The 23,866-nt window shown below is 43.9% G+C and overlaps 1 protein-coding gene across 1 annotated transcript in view; it reads right to left on the bottom strand.

Moving 5' to 3' along the window:
• spegb (striated muscle enriched protein kinase b) overlaps positions 1–23,866 on the bottom strand; it is a 114,746-nt gene that overhangs the window by 15,521 nt on the left and 75,359 nt on the right. The window contains exons 14-31 of the mRNA XM_055879046.1: positions 23,475–23,594; positions 22,735–22,839; positions 22,043–22,249; positions 21,722–21,845; positions 17,553–17,725; positions 17,156–17,268; positions 16,661–16,829; positions 16,055–16,154; positions 13,534–13,734; positions 13,272–13,329; positions 12,895–12,972; positions 7,716–7,888; positions 7,602–7,628; positions 7,182–7,334; positions 6,902–6,944; positions 6,670–6,738; positions 3,829–6,562; positions 3,287–3,439 (exon numbers count right to left, since the gene is read on the bottom strand). Of these exons, the coding sequence (XP_055735021.1) occupies positions 3,287–3,439; positions 3,829–6,562; positions 6,670–6,738; positions 6,902–6,944; positions 7,182–7,334; positions 7,602–7,628; positions 7,716–7,888; positions 12,895–12,972; positions 13,272–13,329; positions 13,534–13,734; positions 16,055–16,154; positions 16,661–16,829; positions 17,156–17,268; positions 17,553–17,725; positions 21,722–21,845; positions 22,043–22,249; positions 22,735–22,839; positions 23,475–23,594 (4,800 nt within the window). The remainder of the gene's footprint in view (positions 1–3,286; positions 3,440–3,828; positions 6,563–6,669; positions 6,739–6,901; positions 6,945–7,181; positions 7,335–7,601; positions 7,629–7,715; positions 7,889–12,894; positions 12,973–13,271; positions 13,330–13,533; positions 13,735–16,054; positions 16,155–16,660; positions 16,830–17,155; positions 17,269–17,552; positions 17,726–21,721; positions 21,846–22,042; positions 22,250–22,734; positions 22,840–23,474; positions 23,595–23,866) is intronic.

Consider the following 23,866-nt stretch of genomic DNA (forward strand, 5'->3'; position numbering starts at 1 on the left):
GGGGCATTGGTAACAAGACGGATGGCACTGTGATAGACTGCATACATTTTGCTGAGTAGAGTTTTGGAAGATATTTTGGAGATGACATCGCCAAAGTCAAGGATCGGTAGGATAGTCAGTTTTACTAGGGTAAGTTTTGCAGCGTGAGTGAAGGAGGCTTTGTTGCGAAATAGAATGCCGATTATATTTTGGATTGGAGATCAGGACATTGGACATTACAGTGGACATGGACTTTACATTGTCCCAAAACCTTTTGTAGTTAGAGCTACATGATGCAAATTTCTGTTTGTAAAAGCGAGCCTTTGCTTTCCTGACTGACTGCGTGTATTGGTTCCTGACTTCCCTGAATAGTTGCATTTTGCAGAGACTATTCGATGCTATTGCAGTCCGCCACAGGATGTTTTTGTGCTGGTCAAGGGCAGTCAGGTCTGTAGTGAACCAAGGGCTATATCGGTTAAAAAAAAATTGAAATGGGCATGCATGGTGAGGAAATTACTTTTAAAGAACGACCAAGCATCTTCGACTTATGGGAGGAGGTAAATATCTTTCCAGGATACCCGGGCCAGGTCGATTAGAAAGGCCTGCTCGCAGAAGTATTTTAGGGAGCGTTGGACAGTGATGAGGGGTGGTCGTTTGACCGCGGGCACATAGTGGATGCAGGCAATGCGGCAGTGATCGCTGAGATCCTGGTTGAAAACAGCAGAGGTGTATTTGGAGGGCAAGTTGGTCAGGATAATATCTATGTGGGTGCCCATGTTTACGGATTTAGGGTTGTACCTGGTGGGTTCCTTGATGATTCGTGTGAGATTGAGGGTATCTATCTTAGATTGTAGGACGGCCGGGGTGTTAGGCATATCTCAGTTTAGGTCACATAACAGAACGAACTCTGAAGATAGATGAGGGGCAATCAATTCACATATGGTGTCCAGGGCACAGCTGGGAGCTGAGGGGGGTCTATAAGAGTGAGAGACTTATTTCTGGAGAGATTCATTTTTAAAATTAGAAGCTCGAACTGCTTGGGCATAGACTTGGAAAGTATGACAGAACTTTGCAAGCTATCTCTGCAGTAGATTGCAACTCCTCCCCCTTTGGCAGTTCTATCTTGACGGAAAATGTTGTAGTTGGGTATGGAGATCTCGGAATTTTTGGTGGCCTTCCTAAGCCAGGATTCAGACATGGCAAGGACATCAGGGTTGGCGGAGTGTGCTAAAGCAGTGAGTAAAACAAACTTAGGTAGGAGGCTTCTGGTGTTAACATGCATGAAACCAAGGCTTTTTTGATTACAGAAGTCAACACATGAGAGTGCCTGGGGACACGCAGGGTCTGGGTTAACCTCCATATCACCCGAGTAACAGAGGAGGAGTAGGATGAGGGTACGGCTAAAGGCTATCAAAACTGGTCGCCTCGTGCGTTGGGGACAGAGAATAAAAGGAGCAGATTTCTGGGCGTGGTAGAATAGATTCAGGGCATAATGTGCAGACAGGGGTATGTTGGGGTGCGGGTACAGTGGAGGTAAGCCCAGGGACTGAGTGATGTTAAGAGAGGTTGCATCTCTGGACGTGCTGGTTATACTGGGTGAGGTCACCGCATGTGTGGGGGGTGGGACAAAGGATGAATCTAAGGCATGTAGAGTGGTGACTAGGGGCTCCACTGTAAACTAAAACAATGATAACTATCCTAAACAGCAGTATACAAGGCATATTGAAATTTGAGAGAGATATAAAACGATGCACAAAGCAATCACAAGTGTTGATTGGGAGAGCTAGCTAAGACAACAACAGGTAAGACAACAGCTAATCAGCTAAAACAACAACAGGTAAAATGGCGATGAATGGGCAGAGTGGGTTGGTTAACTACACACAGGGCCTGAGTTCGGGACTAGGGCCGACAGATAAAACGGGAAAATTATCCAAATGGAGTACGTGATAAATGAACAGTCCAGCAGGCACCAGCTACGTAGACAAGGGATCATAGGGTCCAGTGAACAGCAATAGATGGAACAGGGAAGCCGCGGGGTAGTCGTTACTACGCTAGCACGCGGGAGACACAGCGTTTAAAGTTAGCAAGCTGTGGTAAGTAGAAGCGTCAGCTCCGACGTTCAGCAACGGCCGGTTGAGGGCACAGTGGACGGAATTACGTTTGCGGACCAGTCGTGGTGGTACGGCGGGGCGCCGTGTCGACAAAGGGTCCAGATGGCGAAAGAGGTGTTGTAGTTGTAGTAACTGTGTTTGCTAGCCGGGAGATGCCCCTGGCTCGCTGCTAACTGGTGATAGCTTCGGGGCAGGGGGGTTAGCCACTTTAGCCACTCGGTAGCAGCTAGCTAGCAGTGATGATCTGCTGCAAAGGTCCAGAGCTTACGGGAAGTATCCGGTGGAGTAGTAGATTCTAGCCGTGTCCGGGAGGCATCGGCTGGGTAGCCGGGTGATCACAGAGTAGGCCAGGATGTGGGCCTGGCTCAGGGCTAGCTTCGGGGCTGGGTCACTCGGTGGCAGCTAGCTAGCTGTGATGATCAGGAGTAATGGTCCAGGGTTTACGGCAGTAATCCGGCGTTGTGGTGGAAAAAAACAGTCTGAGGCTGGTAGGTATTATCCAGGCTAAAAAATAAACGGTTGGTGCCTGTGCAGAAGGTAAAGGCCGCTAGCAGTGGCTAACAATGACTAAATAGCTAGTAGCTAAGGTCTAAAAAAAATTGCGGATCCGTGTCACATTGAGTGAGGCGGGTTACCGGAAGGTATATTTATTTTAAAAATAGAAAAGAGATTGAAAATAAATTGTTTGGTGGAACGTTGATGGAATATTCTCATAACCCTCCGGTAATTTGATACATGATGATGGATTGCGGTTTCTTCCTGTCCACTGAGTGCTTTTAGGGTAAGGGAACAAATATGAAATGTTGTAATTTGCCGACCTGGGTTCAAATACATGTGTGTTTGCGTATCTGGTATTTTAAATGCTTTTCAAATACACAGCCCAAAACATTTGAATGGTTATTTTTTTAAACCAAATAGTCTAGCAAATTGTATTTGAAAGTATTTTCAAATACTTATTTCAAATACAATATATTTTCAAATACATGGGTTAAATGCATGGAAGTGTATTTGAGTATTTTCAAACAGTTTCCAAGTGTATTTATACTACTTATATTCAACTACTTTTTAAATATTCAACTACTTTTCATTTCAAATAAAAGATATCTGAATACTTATTTTGAAATGTAATTGAGATTACCAGGTCTGGAAATTTGGATAAACAATCTCTTTAAGAAATTAGGGACTTTAAGTATTACCAGATGCCAGTCTGGAGTACGAGCGAGAGCGTAGGGAGCCATTTTCTCTGGCAATAGCCGTGGGGATATCAGGCTGCGAGACCGTCTTGTCTTTCTTGCTGCCTCTGGTTAGGCCCCAACGGTCCCATCGGGACCTACGTTCGCCCTCTGCCCCTGCCAGAGGGAACAAACATAACAAAGTTAAATGAACATAAATAGTAACAAAGAAAAAAGGGGATGATAGCACACATAGGGAAGCGTGTTTCCTTAGATTAACTTTTTCTTGTATCTCAGTATGCAAGAACAAAGGTTTGGTTGGGGAAGGGGGTGGGAGGGTTTGCATAATTGATAAAATGTATGATTCTTATTACATTCTTAGTAACACTCCAGAATAGTGACATTGTCTCTATACAGTGATAATACACCCTTTAATTGGTAAAGTTTGGTTTTGTCGAATTCTGCTCAGTAATCATCTTCAAAAGAAACATATGACATTTTCAGGTGTAGGGGGAATATGTCCATTCTAAATAAATGTTATTTATATGTTGGTAGAAGTCTCGTACCCTTTGATGCTGTCTCCAACTTGACGCTGGACATGGACTCCAGGGAATCTGAGGAAGCTCCGGTGCCCGACTGAGAAACCAGCTGGTTCTGAGGGACACTGTGTCCAGCCATATTCTTTAGGCTACGTCCCTCGGAAGTCGACCTGCGCAGAATAGAGAACAGGGGTGTCTTCTTGCTCTCTGGTTTGTTGGCTTCCCTCTCCTCCGCTGCTACCCTCCTCTCCTCTGAGGCACTGCGGATCCTCATGGATATTCCGGACACCGTCGACTCGATCTTCCTGCGCATGGCCATGACTGGCGACTCGTTTGGCTTCTTTGGCTCCTTGACCTCCTGTTCCACCTCGGCTTCCATTCCCCCATCCATCCTCATCATCTCCACCTCCTTTCTCTCCTGGGAATGGGATCCTCTTCGGCCGGGGAGAGCCCAGGAGAGCCGGCGCCTGGGAGCCACCGGTTCTTCCTCATTTGGCTTTTCTACCTTGCGTTCGGCTGACGGAGTCCTCTTGAGGCGCATGGAGAGCCTTCTCATAAAACCTTGGTCCTTCTGGGCCTCGCGGAGATCCTGCACCGACTTGGACTTCTCCTCCAATCTCCTGGGGACAAGCTCAAGCGGCGCTCCAACGGGCCCAGGACGATATACATCTTCGCCTGACTCGGCAGAGTCCAAAGAGGCTACTTGTTTCTCCTCAGGCTTTGACCAGTTGAGAAGCTTCAGGCCTCGAATGACAGAAGAGTCACGCTTTTTGAAGCGTGCCTCGAATATTTCCTCTGAGGCAATGTCCTGGAGGTTTAGTCCCCCTGGCGAGAGCTCATGTTGGGGCGTGGGGCACGGGGAAACCTTGGGTGGACTCATTTCCTTGGGCTCGGGGGATGCCACCCTTGAAAAGACAGCAGGGTGTTCCCCTGGTGTAGATAGCAGAGTTACTGGTTTTGATGGATCAGGGACAGTTGAAGATGTGGGTATTAATGTTGATGCTGGAAATGGGGCTTGTGCAAGGACTGGAACAACTACAGGGGTGGAGTCTGCTAATGGGGGGCTAACTAGGGGCTGAAGCGAGGGGACCATGATGGTTTGCATTATGCTAGCGTACGCAGAGGTCCTACCGTCTGGGAGCACAGTAAGGGTAGGTGGAAAGGGAGTCACAACATTATCTGGTGCCCTTGAAAATGCTGGTGCTGGCGTGACCCTTATGGAGCTTGTAGTAATGACCATCTCAGAAGATTTTACTGGTGCCTTCACTTCTTCTTCTACTACTTTGACTTTTTTTTGTTCCTCTTTGTGTATTTCTTCAACTTCTCTAGCTTTCGGTTCATCTACAGGAACAGTCTCTTGTTCCTCAATCTCTTCTTTCTCTTCCTCCATTGGTTCCTCTAATGGAAGAACCCTCACACGAGGGCTAGGCTCCCTCCAAGGAGGGATAGGCTCCCTCAGATCCACGTACTCTGTTTCAATCATTGCTTCTTCTGACGTGCTCATGTTCTTCTCTGAGAAGCCACCTGTGTTCGATCTCTGATCTGCATTACTGTCTGTACTCACTCCATCCATTTTTTTGCCAATGGACTCCACAGTCCTAATCTCTTTGTTCTCCATCTTGGCTGTTGTCTCCTGTTCCCCAGGCTCTGGGCTTGGTATGGGAAGTTTAGGGGACGGTTCCCTGGGAGTCACAGGGCGGGAGTCATTCTTGAATGGCTCAGTGAGAGCAGACATGGATATGGCCTCCTTGAGTCTTCGCTCCTCTATCTGCGGGAACTCCAGTGGCTCCCCGGACCGTCTGTGCAGAGGAATGGGCTCTGCATCATCTCCTTGACTGAAGGAGGCGCTCTTGCGAAGCAATTTGGGTTTGAGCTCGTCTTCTCCAGGCTGGTCGCTGGAAGCTGCCCTGGTTAATGGGGGAACCCCTAAGCGGGGGGCGTGCGAGTAGCGTTCCAGTGACAACCGCTGCTTTCCATCGTCCATGCCCAGCGTCTCCAGCAGGGGTCCTCGCAGGCCACTCATCTTCTTGTCTACAGAGCCGCCTCGAAGTAGCCTCTGCCGCATCAGCTCCAGTTTGAGAGCATAGTCCTCCTGACTCAGAGGCCCTGGGCTTGTGCTCCTCCTAGGCAGCTCCATGGATACTGTCTTTTTGAGGACTCGTCGGCTCCTTTCCGGAGTGTCCTCTTCTGGTACGAGGTGGAGTAGCAGCGCACTGTCTGCAGAGCCCCCTCTACGCAGCGGCCCCCTTCTGGTTCCTCCCTCTGGCTTATCTGACTCCAAGCTCAAGCCTCTGCACAATGGCCTTCTTGCTTTCTCAGATACTTGCACCAACTCTGCGGGAGCCTCCTCGTCCGAAGACCCCTTGTCATTTTCTAGCGTTGACCTTTTCCTGCCGTGGCCTTTACCTGCGGAATCTCCAGCCTCTTTCTCTCTCCCAGTGGTTTCACTCACCATCTTCTGTTGGCCATGAGTGACTGCTGATCCTGGTCTGTCAATGGGGCCGTTTGGCCTGCCTGTGCCTTCCTGATCGTCCGGGATCTCATTCAGAGACATTCTTGATCCAGAGAACTCCATGGTGAGTGGCATTGGAATGAAGGGAAGCTCGTCAATATCTTCGTCGGAGTCAGAGGACGACGATGGTGGGGGTGAGCCCTCTTTGAGGTGTCGGGGAACAGCGATGGAGATGTGGCTGGATGAGTCATTCAGCAACTCAGGGATGGACCTCATTACCATTTTGGATTTGTAGCTGATAAGGGACCGCTGAAAAGATGGACATAAACAAATATTAGACTGAATCAGATGAAAATAAAAATCATGGCTTGAATTGTATAATAATAATAAAAAAGACGCTTTGACAGATCCCTTACCTGCCACTTTCGGCGAGACACAAACTTCTTGAGGGCCTCTGTGCTTATGGCCTTCCCTTTGGTAAGGGTCTTTATGAAAAAATGAAAACAGAATAGATTAGCATATATTACTCCGTAATTTTGAAATTGCTCAATATCTTACCAAATTATATGACGGGGGATCTCAAGTTAGAACAGAGCCCTAAAGTTATGCGTCACACATGAGTCCATAGTCAACGTTCACATGCCTCACCTTGAACCATGGATGACGGAGACACTCCTGTGTATCAGGCCTACTAAAGGGATGACATGATACCATTTTACATTAGATTTCTAGTTCGTCTTAAGGAGCCCACACATGTATAAGAACAGAGGAAACATCCTAAGGACGAATCCTATCTTGACATCCATAACTAAAATTGTCTGGAACATTGGCAATTAAATCAAATGCATGATTTACATGACATTCTGAGTAGCATATGGACATCTCAAGTTTTGGCCTGAACATATTAAAATCTATAGGTTTCACTCACAGTCTGTCTGCCACCAGCAGTTTGATGATGAATCCCTTGGCTTCACGGCACAGGTCAGCGAACATACTCTCCTCAAAAGCCACATTGTAGTTCCTGATGTTGAGCACGGAGCTGCGGTCATTTTCTCCAGCAAACGGAGATACTCCAGTCAAGCTGAAATGCAGAAACACCTGTTAACTTCTCCTCCTCTCACTAATTGTTCACTGATTCTAGAGCCATGTTCCATTATTATTACAGTTCCACGAGGGGGCAAATTTGGCCTTTTTGATAGGGTCTCTAATAGTAATTAAAATAGCAATGAACAGGTGTTTATTCATCCATTTGGCTTGTAGTGTGCATGTGCATAATAATTCCATCGTGATTAATCATCTTATGAATCAATGATTGGTTTTGTAATCACTGCATAGACACCATATTTACCACAGATATGTGATGACTCCAATCGGCCTGGGAAGAGAAAGAAGAGAATTAGAGAGGACCCATTTGTGATAGGAATCAAGTTTTAAACACTTTAATGGCTTCCAGCATTTTTACCAGATGTCAGTTGCCTTGGATACTGGAGTTTGGTTGACAATTTCTGGAGCGACAAATTCTGGTGTGCCGTATTTGCAGTATTGAGCCTCGTCGGGTGTGAGCTCCATGGCGTTGCCGAAATCACAGATGCGGATCTGATCACCATGGGGGTCTGCCATGAGTATGTTATCAGGCTAGAGAGGAAACCCAAAGATAAGGTCAGAGATTAGAATAAAGACCAGTGGTCATAGTCAAAACCTTGTTTTTGACTAAATGTATGCATTCAGAGGGACATATTCCTTGTCTAAATGCACACTTGCAATAAACAAACAAAAACAGTACTATCCAGAATATCTCGTGAGATATCTTTAAGACCAGGCCCAACACCCTAATAGGGATATTTTGTTATATCGCAATCAACTTTTACAAAAAAAAAGAAAAATGTTAAAATACGCACATTTTGGGCCTCCCGGGTGGCGCAGTGGTCTAGGGCACTGCATCGCAGTGCTAACTGCGCCACCAGAGTCTCTGGGTTCGCGCCCAGGCTCTGTCGCAGCCGGCCGCGACCGGGAGGTCCGTGGGGCGACGCACAATTGGCATAGCGTCGTCCGGGTTAGGGAGGGTTTGGCCGGTAGGGATATCCTTGTCTCATCGCGCTCCAGCGACTCCTGTGGCGGGCCGGGCGCAGTGCGCGCCAACCAAGGGGGCCAGGTACACGGTGTTTCCTCCGACACATTGGTGCGGCTGGCTTCCGGGTTGGAGGCGCGCTGTGTTAAGAAGCAGTACGGCTGGTTGGGTTGTGCTTCGGAGGACGCATGGCTTTCGACCTTCGTCTCTCCCGAGCCCGTACGGGAGTTGTAGTGATGAGACAAGGTAGTAATTACTAGCGATTGGATACCACGAAAATTGGGGATAAAATGTAAAAAAAAAAATGTTAAAAAAAAAAAAAATACGCAAATTTTGTGATCTCATAAAAATTTGGAATACCACGCAAATACATTTTTTCTGGCCACTGGATGAAGTCAGCCTAAATAGTTTTTATTTTATTTCTTTAAGACACTCCAGGATAAATATTTTTTAAATATTTCTACAGTATCTGTAAAATAGTAAAGACATTTTTGGTGCATTTTTGAAAATAAAATATTATCTAAAATAAAAAATGAACACCATATCAACAACTTCCTCTGGGCAAGTCGGTTGATAATATCTAAGGACAACCACACACAATTTGGTGAATGCGGATGCTTCTGAAGCAGAGTTGGCTTGTGGGAAGTGTGGGACTTTGGTAAATGGCAGTTAAAGACGAATACACTGAATACACCCGAATACACCCATTTACCATCTCTTCAAAGACCGTCTCTTCCAAGCTTCTCCCGAGTGGGTGTGACACCTACTCTGTTGCCTGCTGCACTGCTGCTTGGACTTCACCTGGCTATCTGTTCACCATCTGCCCTGGCCTGCCTCCCGCTGTCTGGTACAGGTACGCCCACTACACTCCCCCCCTCTCTCCCGAGCTTTCGCTCTCCTCCAGCACACACGCACTGTTGGGGCGAGTAACTCTGAACTGAATGGCTAGCCCCAAGTCGTTATATATATATTTTTCGAGTGCATTTTTCTATTTGCCTCCTGACTCCTGCATGCTTTGTTGACTACGAACTTTCTTTACCCAACCGTGGGACAGACTATTTGTTCTCACACTCTGACTCTCTATTGGTTACATGGACTCTTGGCCTCCCATCCTATTCTAACCACCTCTCGCCGGCTTTGTATTCCTGTTTCCTGATGAAATTGCTTTACAATATGATCTTGTTGCCATCTGATGCACATTCAGATGTCATAAATCAGCACTCCCTGTACTATGCCGTGCCTTGATTGTATTACTGTTGATGATATCTGGAAATGTGCATGTAAAGTACACCCTGGCCCATCTACTATTGCTAGCCCCAAATCTGACTTGTGCTCTGATATCTACTTCACTGATTTCTGCTCTCGTAAAAGCCTGGGTTTTCTGCACGTTAACAGTATTACTTATATTAGAAAGTGGATCAATTGAAAGTGTGGGTTCACAGCTCCACTCCAGATATGTTGGTCATTACTGAGACGTGGTTAAGGAAGAGTGTTTTAAATACTGATTTTAACCTTTCTGGTTATAACCTTTTTCGGCAAGACAGATCTTCCAAAGGTGGTGGAGTGGCAATCTTTCCCAAGGATCACCTTCAGTGCTCGGTTGTCTCTACCAAGTCTGTCCCCAAACAATTTGAATTGCTGGTTTTAAGCATTAAACTTTCAAATAGCTCTGTTGCTGGGTGCTATCGTCCTCCATCAGCACCGGCCTGAACCCTACCAGCCTTAAGCTTTCTCCTGGCCCCTTACACTAAGTCTGAATTTGTTTTGCTAGGTGACCTACACTGGGACATGCTTAAACCACCTGACCAAGTCCTAAAGCAATGGGACTCCCTAAATCTTTCTCAGATTATTACCAATCCGACAAGGCATGACTCCAAACACCCAGAAAAGGCTCCTGTCCTTGATGTTATCCTCCACCTGGCTACCCCTACCCCGGTCAACATCTCAGGACCCCCTGCAGCAACTTGCCTAAGACCCCCCCCCCCCCCCCCGGCTTCTCCTTCACCCAAATCCAAACATGAATCTGGATCCCTACAAATCAGCTGGGCTAGACAATCTGGACCCTCTCTAAAGTTATCCGCCAAAATTGTTTCAACCCCTATTACTAGCCTATTCAACCTCTCTTTTGTATCATCTGAGATCCCCAAAGATTGGAAAGCTGCCGCGGTCATCCCCCTCTTCAAATGGGAGATACTCTAGACCCACATCCATCCTGCCCAGCCTTTCTAAAATCTTCGAAAGCCAAGTTAACAAACAGGTCACCGACCATTTCGAATCCCACCATACCTTCTCCTCTATGCAATCTGGTTTCCGAGCTGGTCATGGGTGCACCTCAGCCACGTCAAGGTCCTAAACGATATCATAACCGCCATCGATAAAAGACAATACTGTGCAGCCCTCTTCATCGACCTGGCCAAGGCTTTCGACTCTGTCAATCACCACATTCTTATCGGCAGACTCAATAGCCTTGGCTTCTCAAATGACTGCTTCGCCTGGTTCACTAAGTACTTCTCAGATAGAGTTCAACGTGTCAAATCGGAGGGCCTGTTGTCCGGCCCTCTGGCTGTCTATATGGGGATGCCACAGGGTTCAATTCTGATGCCGACTCTTTTCTCTGCATACATCAATGATGTCGCTCTTGCTGCTGGTGATTCTCTGATCCACCGCTACGCAGATGACACCATTCTGTATACATCTGGCCCTTCTTTGGACATTGTGCTAACAAACCTCCAAAACGAACTTCAATGCCATACAACACTCCTTCCAAGGCCTCCAACTACTTTTAAATGCAAGTAAAACTAAATGCATGCTTTTCAACCGATTGCTGCATGCACCTGCCTGCGCGACTAGCATCACTGCTTTGGACGGTTCCGACTTAGAATATGTGGACAACTACAACTACCCAGGTGTCTGGTTAGACTGTAAACTCTCCTTCCAGACTCACATTATGCATCTCCAATCCAAAATTAAATCTAGAATCGACTTCCTATTTCGCAACAAAGCCTCCTTCACTCATGTTGCCAAACATACCCTTGTAAAACTTGACTATCTTATCAACCGTTGACTTCGGCGATGTCATTTCTAAAATAGCCTCCAGCACTCTACTCAGCAAATTGGATGCAGTCTATCACAGTGCCTTCCGTTTTGTCACCAATGCTTCATATACTACTCACCACTGCGACCTGTATGCTCTTCTTGGCTGGCCCTCGCTACATATTCGTCGCCAAACCCACTTGATCCAGGCCATCTATAAGTCTTTGCTAGGTAAAGCCCCACCTTATCTCAGCTCCATGGTCACCATAGCAACACCCGTAGCACTCGCTCCTGCAGGTATATTTCACTGGTCACCCCCAAAGCCAACACTTCCTTTGGGCGCCTTTCCTTCCAGTTCTCTGCTGCCAATGACTGGAACGATTTGCAAAAAATCACTGAAGCTGGAGTCTTATATCTCCCTCTATAACTTTGAGCATCAGCTGTCAGAGCAGCTTACCGATCACTGTACCTGTACACAGCCAATCTGTAAATAGCACACCCAACTACCTCATCCCCATATTGTTACTTATCCTCTATCTCTTTCGCACCCCAGTATCTCTACTTGCACATCATCATCTGCACATCTATCACTCCGGTGTTAATGCTAAATTGTAATTATTTTGCCTCCATTGCTTATTTATTGCCTTACCTCCCTACTCTTCTACATTTGCACACACTGTACATAGCTTTTTCTAATGTGTTATCGACTGTACGTTGTTTATGTGTAACTCTGTGTTGTTTTTGTCGCACTGCTTTTCTTTATATTGGCCAGGTTGCAGTTGTAAATGAGAACCTGTTCTCAACTGGCCTACCTGGTTAAATAAAATGAAATGAAAATTCAAAGACTCAATCATGGACACTCTTACTGACAGTTGTGGCTGCTTTGCATGATGTATTGTTGTCTCTACCTTCTTGTCATTTGTGCTGTTGTCTGCGCCCAATAATGTTTGTACCATGTTTTGTGCTGCTACCATGTTGTGTTGCTACCATGATGTTGTCATGTTGTGTTGTCATGTGTTGCTGCCTTGGTATGTTGTTGTCTTGGGTCTGTCTTTATGTAGTGTTGTTGTCTCTCATCGTGATGTGTGCTTTATTCTATATTTAATTTATCTGTTCTTTTTTAAATCCCAGCCCCTGTCCCCGCAGGCCGTCATTGTAAATAAAAATGTGTTCTTAACTGACTTGCCTAGTGAAATAAAGGTTAAATAAAAGAAATTACTAGATGCAGTCCAGTCTGTAACATTCTCTATGAAATGGGCTTCGGAACTATGTGGAATGCAATGTAGTGAGCTTTGAATGTACAGATGTATGTCCATTTTAAAGTGGTTAAAATTCATTCAAATGTTAATGACAGTAGTATGATAAACTAAATAAAATATATATTTGGACATTTTTATGTTTACTTTTTGAAAAAAAAAAGAATATTAATTGACCAAAATACCATTGATAGGTAGATTATTATTATTTTTTATTATTATTATTATTTTTCAGCCTGAGGTGCCTGGCCTTAAACCTCTCTTTTAACTAGAAACATGTTTACCTTAATATCCAGATGGACAATATTTTGATGGTGAAGGTAGTCCACACCCTCCAACAGCTGTCTCATACAGCAGCGGATCTGCAGGTATACCAAGTATACAGGGATATGTTACTGTCATTATGTTACATTTTGTAAAAGATATTATGGGAGACACATTCTTATACAATAAGAGAAACAGGGTGTTTTGATCATATCAAGTGTTACCCAAGGTCCCGCTTATTCCTGTAAAAGTGTGTGGATTTACTTGGTTGCCTTCGTTTGATAATAATTCCAGGTGCCAAGTTGATACAGACGAGTTCAAGGATCTTACAATAGGGGTCACTGTTACTCATGATCCCATAATTAAGTGTCCTCCAAGCACACGGTAACCAACTCACGTCCGACTCCATCACTGTAGATTTCTTTGTAAACCTCTCCAGAAGCTCCTCGTTGCATCTTTATGCATTGATCAAGGAGATTTGACACTGGAAATACTTATGCAAAAAAAATATGCAAACACAGGAATGTGAGTGTGTCTGTGCATGTGTGTCTGCTACAAATAAAGACCGTTACACCTTCCATTTTCCCCACTCTTCAAGTCAAATAAAATACTTCATCTGTGTAAAAGGCACCGGTGAGTATGAACTCTGAAAAGGATACATCTCTGTGACAATGATGACTGCATTCTTCTTCTCAAAGGCATCATGGAAATACAGGACTCTCTCGTGGTCCAGCCCAGACAGCAGGTTCATCTCTCTCAGTGCAGAGGCCTTCCTCTTGGCTCGGGCAGATATGAACTTGGCAGCATACTCTATTTTCCCCACTTTCTGCGTCACTCGTTTTGCGTAGGAGAACGCTCCTCTAAAAATATTTTTATTGATTAGGATGTAACATTTTACAATCACTTTCACGTGAAAGCATTAACCGACAATTTTCGAAACAGTGAATAAACACATATTTCATTATTTATAAGCATAACTTATTAATTAGAACATTTATAAGGAAATAGTTCTTACAATTAATACAAAATTACGAATTGATTTGTTGGTTTTACATTTACATCTAGTACCATTCAAAAATTTGGACACACCTACTCATTCAAAGGTTTTTCTTTATTTTTTACTATTTTCTACATTGTAGAATAGTAGTGAAGACATGAAAACTACTAAAAAACACATATGGAGTCATGTAGTTAAACAAATCAAAATGTATTTTATATTTGAGATTCTTCAAAATATCCACCCTTTGCCTTGATGACAGATTTGCACAATCTTGGCATTCTCTCAACCAGCTTCATGAGGTAGTCACCTGGAATGCATTTCAAATAACAGGTGTGCTTTGTTAAAAGTTAATTTGTGGAATTTCTTTCCTTCAGTTGTGTTGTGACAAGGTAGGGGTGGTATGAAGCCATATTTTGTAAAAGTCCATATTATGGCAATAACAGATCAAATGAGCAAAGAGAACGACAGTCCGTCATTACTTTACATTCGTTACATTAAGTTCAGTCATTTCGGAACATTTCAAGAAGTTTCTTCAAGTGCAGTCGCAAAACCCATCAAGAGCTATGATGATACTGGCTCTCATGAGGACCACCACAGGAAAGGAAGACCCAGAGTTACCTCTGCTTCAGAGGAAAAGTTAATTAGCGTTACCAGCCTCAGAAATTGCAGCCCAAATAAATGCTTCACAGAGTTCAAGTAACAGACGCATCAACATCAACCGTTCAGAGGAGACTGTGGGAAATCAGGCCTTCATGGTCAAATTGCTGCATAGAAACCACTACTAAAGGACAACAATAATAAGAAAAGACTTGCTTGGGCCAAGAAACACGAGTAATGGACATTAGACCGGTGGAAATCTGTCCTCTGGTCTGATGAGTCCAAATTTGCGATTTTTGGTTCCAACCGTGTCTTTGTGAGTCGCAGAGTAGGTGAATGGATGATATCAGCATGTGTGGTTCCCACCGTGAAACATGGAGAAGGGGGTATGGGGGTGCTTTGCTGGTGACACTGTCTGTGATTTATTTAGAATTCAAGGCACACTTAACCAGCATGGATACCACAACATTCTGCAGCGATACGCCATCCTATCTGGTTTGCGCTTAGTGGGACTATCCATTTGATTTTCAACAGAACAATGACCCAACACACCTCTAGGCTGTGTAAGGGCTATTTGACAAAGGAGAGTGATGGAGTGCTGCATCAGATGACCTGGCCTCTACAATCACCCGACCTCAACCCAATTGAGATGGTTTGGGATGATTTGGACTGCAGAGTGAATGAAAAGCAGCCAACAAGTGCTCAGCATATGTGGGAACTCAAGACTGTTGGAAAAGCATTCCAGGTGAAGTTGGTTGAGAGAATGCCAAGAGAGTGCAAGGCAAAGGGTGGCTACTTTGAAGAATCTCAAATATAAAATATATTTTGATTTGTTTAACTACATGATTCCAAATGTGTTATTTCATAGTTTTGATGTCTTCACTACTATTCTACGTAGAATGTAGTGAATATAGAATGTAGAAAATAGTAAAAATAAAGAAAAACCCTTGAATGAGTAGGTGCGTCCAAACGTTTGACTGGTACTGTATATATACATACACTGAGTGCACAAAACATTAGGAACACCTTCCTAATATTGAGTTGCACCCTCTTGTGCACCTCAGAACAGCCTTAATTCGTTGTGACATGGACTCTATAATATATCAAGCCTTCCACAGGGATGCTGGCCCATGTTGACTCCAATGCTTCACACAGTTGTAACAAGAAGGCTGGATGTCCTTTGGGTGGTGGACCATTCTTGAAACACACAGGAAAACCCAGCAGTGTTTCAGTTCTTGACACACTCAAACCGGTGCGCCTGGCACCTACTACCATAACACGTTCAAAGGCACTTCAATCTTTTGTCTTCCCCTTTCACCCTGTGAACGGCACATATCCAAAATTCATGTTTCAACTGTCTCAAGGCTTAAAATATTTTTTTAACATGTCTCCTCCCCTTCATCTACACTGATTGAAGTGGATTTAAGTGACAATAAGGGATCATAGCTTTCACCTCAATTCACCTGGTCAGTCTATGTCATGGAAAGAGCAGGTGTTCCTAATGTTCTGTACACTCAGTGTATGTATATGTGTGCGTGTATATATTTCTTCTTCCTAGCTTCCTTTACAAACTGGTGCCTCACCTCCCGATTTCCTTGTGGATGTCATAGTAGTCAGTCAGCCGGCGCATCTTCCTGAGAATGGTCTCCTCGTCCTCCATTGAATCTTCCTTGTCTTCTCTAACTGCAAGGTAGCGCAAAAGTGAGACCACACAATTACAATGCAGCCTAATTACAGGCCGATATGTCATAGTATTCTGGGCCTGAGTTACACACAATTACAATGCAGCCTAATTACAGGCCGATATGTCATAGTATTCTGGGCCTGAGTTACACACAATTACAATGCAGCCTAATTACAGGCCGATATGTCATAGTATTCTGGGCCTGAGTTAATCACATTGCCAACCTTTAATTTACATCAGCCTCTGCATACTGTAGCTGCATCTCAGCAATCTGACTAATAAGTGTCCTTGGTTAGTGGTATGAGGTGCAAGCAGTGGATCAGTTTCAGAGAAATCTGCATAAGCAACACTCCAACAATGAAAGTTTATCTAATGTTTTCAGACCTCAAAATGAATCCTCGTTAATTTTGGAGTGAAAGGTCCCTTTAATTCATTTGCTTACACAACTATGCCTTTGTGTCAATACTGGAATGCATATTTGATTGAATAGTACGAAGAGGCTTACCTGTGTGCACGGTGAGCTCAGCCTTACAGGACACAGAGCCAGCCAGGTTCTTGGCTGTGCAGGTATACACCCCTGAATCTTCCGGACTTGTGTTGAGCACCACGAGGGAGCATTCGTTGTCGTCATACACAAAAGTGATGTGACTACTCTCACACAACAATTTATCATCCTGAAACCGAGTCACAATAAGTCAGTCTGAATGTAATCTCTTTTTTTCATGAAAATAAACATGCATATGGTAATGTGATTACATAGAATGTCAATGTTACTTGTAATTATGCACTTACTATATTATAAACTAATTTGAAACATAATGTGGACAGTTTCCTCTCACGACAATTCAGTCATTGTTTATTTACCTTCTTACCAGCTGAGTACGTACATTCTGTTTATCAATCTTGTTAGCTATTGAGTAACTACAAGGCATGAGTGTGAAATGAAGAAAGGGTTCCAATGGCATAAAACACTCATATGTATGTGTCTCAATTTATGCACCTTAAACCACATGATGTCGGGAATGGGCTTGCCCTCCACGACCACAGCCAGGCGAGGCGTATCTCCCATGTGCACATCCACATCCTCCATGATTGTCTCAAAGGTTGGCGGTGCTACAGATAGGGAACACCAGAACGTGTTTGATTTGTCACAATACTCAGTACCTCGATACTTAAAGTATCATTGCAAGGAAACATGACGCAAAGTAAATGTCCTTACAATGTACCTTGCTGCAGAAAGGCATTTAGAAAAAGTTGCTCGCTTTTAAAATGGCCATAACTGTTGTTAATTACACGAGTTTCCCCTTCAAAACATTGAAAAGTGCTTTGAGCGCCTGTAAATAGAGATATATCCAAAAATCCAAATCATTATCATAATCCATCATTATTCCACTCACCTGCCATTTCCACACTAAAGATGCAGGAGTCGCTGCCAAACTTGTTGGAGGCCACACACATCAGTTGACCCAAGTCACCACTTTTCACCCTCAGGATCTTCAAAGAGTGCTGGTCGTCATCGGGCATACTCATCTCATACAGCCCCTGTTTGGTGGCAAGGACCACTCCCCTCCTGAACGCAGAGAACAATAAGGCAACTTACATATCCCATTGTTGGGGTGTTGCTACTTTTTGGGGGTAAGAACTTTTGTTGTGTGACTGCTTCACACATTTTATTGTTTTATCCTACAGTCCTTGGTATTAAAATGACATTTTCGCATATTTGCAGTTTTGTTGATTCAATTGTGGTGGCGCAAACAAGAAAGCCAGCTGCAAGAGTTGATTAATGGCTCAATGTGTTGGAGCATGGTGCTGGCAACATACAGTTTGTGGGTTTGATTCCCACATGGGTCATACACAGTGCATTCGGAAAGTATTCAGACAGGTTCACCTTTTCGACATTTTGTGACGTTACAGCCTTATTCTAAAATGGATTTAATTGTTTTGACTAAGGGGTCTGGCAGAATGCCATGAGCTAAGTCATACGCGCGGCCGTGAGATCTAGCTGCGTTCCATTTAATTTCTAAAGACAAAGGAATTGTCCGGTTGAAGCATTATTGAAGATTTATGATAAAAACATCCTAAAGATTGATTCTATACATTCCACGAACTGTAATATAACTTTTTTGACTTTTCGTCTGGACTAAGTGTGCCTGCACCTCATGAATTTGGCTATGTGAACTAAACGTGCGAACATAACGGAGGTATTTGGACATAAATGATGGACTTTATCGAACAAAACAAACATTTATTGTGGAACTGGGATTCCTGGGAGTGCATTCTGATGAAGATCATCAAAGGTAAGTGAATATTTATAATGCTATTTCTGACTTCTGTTGACTCCACAACATAGCGGGTATCTGTATGGCTTGTTTTGGTGCCTGAGCGCTGCACTCAGATTATTGCATGGTGTGCTTTTCCCCTAAAGCTTTTTTGAAATCTGACACAGCGGTTGCATTAAGGAGAAGTATATCTTTAATTCCATGTATAACACTTGTATTTTCATCAACATTTATTTACATTTACATTTAAGTCATTTAGCAGACGCTCTTATCCAGAGCGACTTACAAATTGGTGCATTCACCTTATGATATCCAGTGGAACAACCACTTTACAATAGTGCATCTAACTCTTTTAAGGGGGGGGGGGGGTTAGAAGGATTACTTTATCCTATCCTAGGTATTCCTTAAAGAGGTGGGGTTTCAGGTGTCTCCGGAAGGTGGTGATTGACTCCGCTGACCTGGCGTCGTGAGGGAGTTTGTTCCACCATTGGGGTGCCAGAGCAGCGAACAGTTTTGACTGGGCTGAGCGGGAACTGTACTTCCTCAGAGGTAGGGAGGCGAGCAGGCCAGAGGTGGATGAACGCAGTGCCCTTGTTTGGGTGTAGGGCCTGATCAGAGCCTGAAGGTACAGAGGTGCCGTTCCCCTCACAGCTCCGTAGGCAAGCACCATGGTCTTGTAACGGATGCGAGCTTCAACTGGAAGCCAGTGGAGAGAGCGGAGGAGCGGGGTGACGTGAGAGAACTTGGGAAAGTTGAACACCAGACGGGCTGCGGCGTTCTGGATGAGTTGTAGGGGTTTAATGGCACAGGCAGGGAGCCCAGCCAACAGCGAGTTGCAGTAATCCAGACGGGAGATGACAAGTGCCTGGATTAGGACCTGCGCCGCTTCCTGCGTGAGGCAGGGTCGTACTCTGCGAATGTTGTAGAGCATGAACCTACAGGAACGGGTCACCGCCTTGATGTTAGTTGAGAACGACAGGGTGTTGTCCAGGATCACGCCAAGGTTCTTAGCACTCTGGGAGGAGGACACAATGGAGTTGTCAACCGTGATGGCGAGATCATGGAATATTATAATATTTATGATGAGTATTTCTGTAAATTGATGTGGCTCTCTGCAAAATCACGTAAAACATTACTGAACATAACGCGCCAATGTAAACTGAGATATTTGGATATAAATATGAACTTTATCGAACAAAACATACATGTATTGTGTAACATGAAGTCCTATGAGTGTCATCTGATGAAGATTATCAAAGGTTAGTGATTAATTTATCTATTTCTGCATTTTGTGACTCCTCTCTTTGGCTGTGTTTTTCTGTGACTAGGTGCTGACCTAACATAATCCCATGGTATGCTTTTGTTGTAAAGCCTTTTTGAAATCGGACACTGTGGTGGGATTAACAACAAGTTTATCTTTAAAATGGTGTATAATACTTATATGTTTGAGGAATTTTAATTATGAGATTTCTGTTGTTTGAATTTGGAGCCCTGCACTTTCACTGGCTGATGTCAAATCGATCCCGTTAACGGGATTTCAGCTCGTCTCATCGCTAAGTTAAGGATCTCTCTGTACTTTGCTCCATTCAACTTTCCCTCGATCCTGACTAGTCTCCCAGTCCCTGCCACTGAAAAACATATCCACAGCATGATGCTGCCACCACCATACTTCACCGTAGGGATGGTGCCAGGTTTCCTCCAGACGTGATGCTTGGCATTCAGGACAAAGAGTTCAATCTTGGTTTCATCAGACCAGAGAATTTTGGTTCTCATGATCTGAGAGTCCTTTAGGTGCCTTTTGGCAAACTCCAAGTGGGCTGTCATGTGCTGAGGAGTGGCTTCCGTCTGGCTACTCTACTATAAAGGGCTGATAAGTGGAGTGATGCAGAGATGGTTGTCCTTCTGGAAGGTTTTCCCATCTTTCCAGAGGAACTCTGGAGCTCTGTCAGAGTGACCATCGGGTTCTTGGTCTCCTCCCTGACCAAGGCACTTCTCCCCCGATTGCTCAGTTTAGCCTGGGCATCAGCTCCAGGAAGAGTCTTGGTGGTTCCAAACTTCTTCCATTTAATAAAGATGGAGGCCACTGTGTTCGTAGGGACCATCAATGCTGCTGAAACTTTTTGGTACCCTTTGAGATCTGTACCTCAACACAATCCTGTCTCGGAGCTCTACGGACAATTCCTTCAATCTCATGGCTTGGTTTTTGCTCTGACATGCACAGTCAACTGTGGGACCTTATATAGACAGGTGTGTGCCTTTCCAAATCAAGTTCAATCAATTTAATTTACCACAGATGGACTCCAATAAAGTTGTTGGAACCTCACAAGGAAGATCAATGGAAACTGGATGCACCTGAGCTCAGATTCGAGTATCATAGCAAAGGGTCTGAATACTTATGTAAATAAGGTATATATATTTATTTTTTCATAAATTAGCAAACATTTCTAAAAAACTGTTTTTGTTTTGTTATTGTGCGTAGATTGATGAGTAACATTTTTTTTGTTCAATTTTAGAAAAGACTAACGTAACAAAATGTGGAAAAAGTGAAGAGGTCTGAATAAATTCCGAATGCACTGCATAGTGAATATGAGTTGAATTGTATATTTAAATGAAAAGCATCTGCTTCAAAATATCCATGTTAATACAGTTGTATTGTATGTTGGCACCCTTGCACTTTACAAGGGAGCAGGATGTTCTGTTTTCTCTTTTCAAAACTGGTTGAATGGCTATTTTTACCCTGTTGGGTCTTGCAACTTACCACAGATGATGTAAATTGCACTTAAACGAGAATCACTTGCCTCCAACCAAATTAAATCCAATTTTGAATATTTTAGACCAGGTCATTATTTTTACTTTGAAGTGGCTGGATGCCCTTTGGGTGGTGGACCATTCTTGATACACACAGGAAACTGTTGAGTGTTAAAAACCCAGCAGCGTTGCAGTTCTTGACACACTCAAACTGGTGTGCCTGGTACCTACTACCATACCCCATTCAAAGGAACTTAAATCTTTTGTCTTGCCCGTTCGTCCTCTGAATGGCACACATACACAATCCATGAGTCAATTCACTCAAGGCTTAAAAATCTTCAACCTGTCTCCTCCCCATCATCTACACTGATTGAAGTGGATTTAACAAGTGACATCAATGAGGGATCATAGCTTTCACCGGATTCATCTGGTCAGTCTGTCATGGAAAGAGCAGGTGTACCTAATGGTTTTATTCACTCAGTGTATAACTGTACATTATTAATAGACTATCAGGTGTAGTGATCCAGTGCGTGACTTGCCTTTTCCAGATTACCGCAGCGTTGATGTGGTTCAGAGTGATAGTGATGCTGACTGACTGGTTCTCCTGCACATAGACCATGTCTGGCTTATCAATTATTACTGGAGCCTCCTGAAGATATGGACCTTTGGAGAAATAAAATCATGTAAAGGGATAGTTCATCCAAATTAAAGAATTTACATATTTATTTCCTTGCCTTGTTAGCAGTCTTTGGACGAGGAGAGAGTGAAAGCCATGCTTTCGTTTAGTTATTAGCCCGTGCCACCAACCAATATAAGCACTGTGTCATCGATTCATGTTGCCCTCACTTGATGGCTCATACCTCTTTCGACAAGTTGCACTGGGTCCGTGGACGGAGAGGGTTTGCTAAAGGCCTTGGCGGTGATTGACAGGACCCTGAAGGTGTAGCGGACTCCTTTGGAGCAGGAGGTCACTGTGTAGCAAGGCTCTTTCAAACTGGATGCTATGATGGTCCACTGGATTGAGCCCAGCACTTGTTGTTGGACGGCATACATCAACGCGTTGGGATCTGCGATGAGAAACATGTACCTTTTCAATATGTGAATGCATGTAGACGAAGCACGACTTTGACCAGCTGCGCAGACGGCAGACGAAATGGCATTCAAACAAAATTCAATTGAACGTGTGCGAGACGTTTTCCTGTATTAGGAAAATGAATGTGAAAACAAAACAACATGCAATATAGATGTGCTGGAGATGTTATATTCTCACATTGCAGATTTGTTTGAACCCCATTATTGATACCATCTAGCCGCATCTTACTCAATATTCTTCAACAATCAATTATTCACCCTGGTGCTGCGCTTTCAATTTTAAACTATGACTTGGTAAACCTAAATGCGGTAAAGATATATCATTCTTCACTTTTACATTTTTTTTTAATTGTGTGCTGTTACTTCTGTCTAGCAGCTTAAGCTCTTGAAATACAGGAAACCATGGCTCCACAGTCCATATTATATTGAATGATAGTAATGCTAGTGAAAAGAAAATGACCAATAGAGGGATCCAGCCTCCGGGGTTTCTTCCAGCTCAGGGTTATAGTCTTGCCAGTAACAGCCTCTATTACTGGGGGCCCATCTGGAGGGTCTGGAAGAATGTCTGAAAAGAACCAAACAGTAAAAGATATATAATTTCACACTACAAGTGTTTCACACTACAGGAGTTCAATTTGAAGTGTTCATTAACCTTCATATTAAACAGTATCCCTTTATCACATCCCCTACAGTAAATAGCTCAATCGAATGCATTTGATCATAGATTTGAACTTTTGTTAAAAACATAAGGTGCCTAATTCCATTAACACTGTAATTCAAGTTAATGGGAAATGGTGAAATCACCTTTTTGTACATGCATCAACATACCAAATCAACCCCTAGCCCCGCCTCTAGATCTGAAACAATTGGATAGGTGCGTGCTCTATGGTGAAAATTCTACCCAGTCGAGGCAAAGCAAGGCAAACCTATGTAATTGCTGTGTTGCTTAAACCTATCAGATTATTTCAGATCTACACGAGTACCATTATGGTAGGGCTATATGGGTTGATTTGGGATTCAGCAACAGACTATACTCTCTTGACAATGGTAATGAATGTCAACTGACTTAAAATGGTTCTTCGGGCAATGTGAGGCCCATGACAATGGACGATGTCTTACAATGCAATATAACTGTACCAAAATGCATTATACCTGCAGGATTGAAGTAATATTATCAAAAAATCATCTGGGATTCCTCACCAGTCACATAGAGATGGGCGTAACAGGTGGCCTTGCCCACCTTGTTGGAGATTACACTCTTGTATACCCCTCCGTGGGCGTGGCAGACAGAATGGATGACCAAGCTGTGGATGTCTCTGACTGGAAGAGAGGACCACCACAGGGGTGAGTTTCCCAATGCCTTGATAGCATTAAGATAATCGTTATATCCTGCTGAAAGTGCATTGTTTGAATCCCAAAAACATTGTTGCACTTAAACTGACCCCCCTATAGTCGATTGACGCACCCGGTGCGTCCCCATCAAAATCTATCAGTTTAAGCTAGAGATATCCGTTTTTTTTTTTTTTTTTGCATTGGATGTGTCTCAGTCCACCTTATCCGCTGATGTCACACTGTCGCATCTGCGGTGAAAG

Source organism: Salvelinus fontinalis, chromosome 23 (assembly GCF_029448725.1).
Source record: "Salvelinus fontinalis isolate EN_2023a chromosome 23, ASM2944872v1, whole genome shotgun sequence".
Lineage (NCBI taxonomy): Eukaryota > Metazoa > Chordata > Actinopteri > Salmoniformes > Salmonidae > Salvelinus > Salvelinus fontinalis.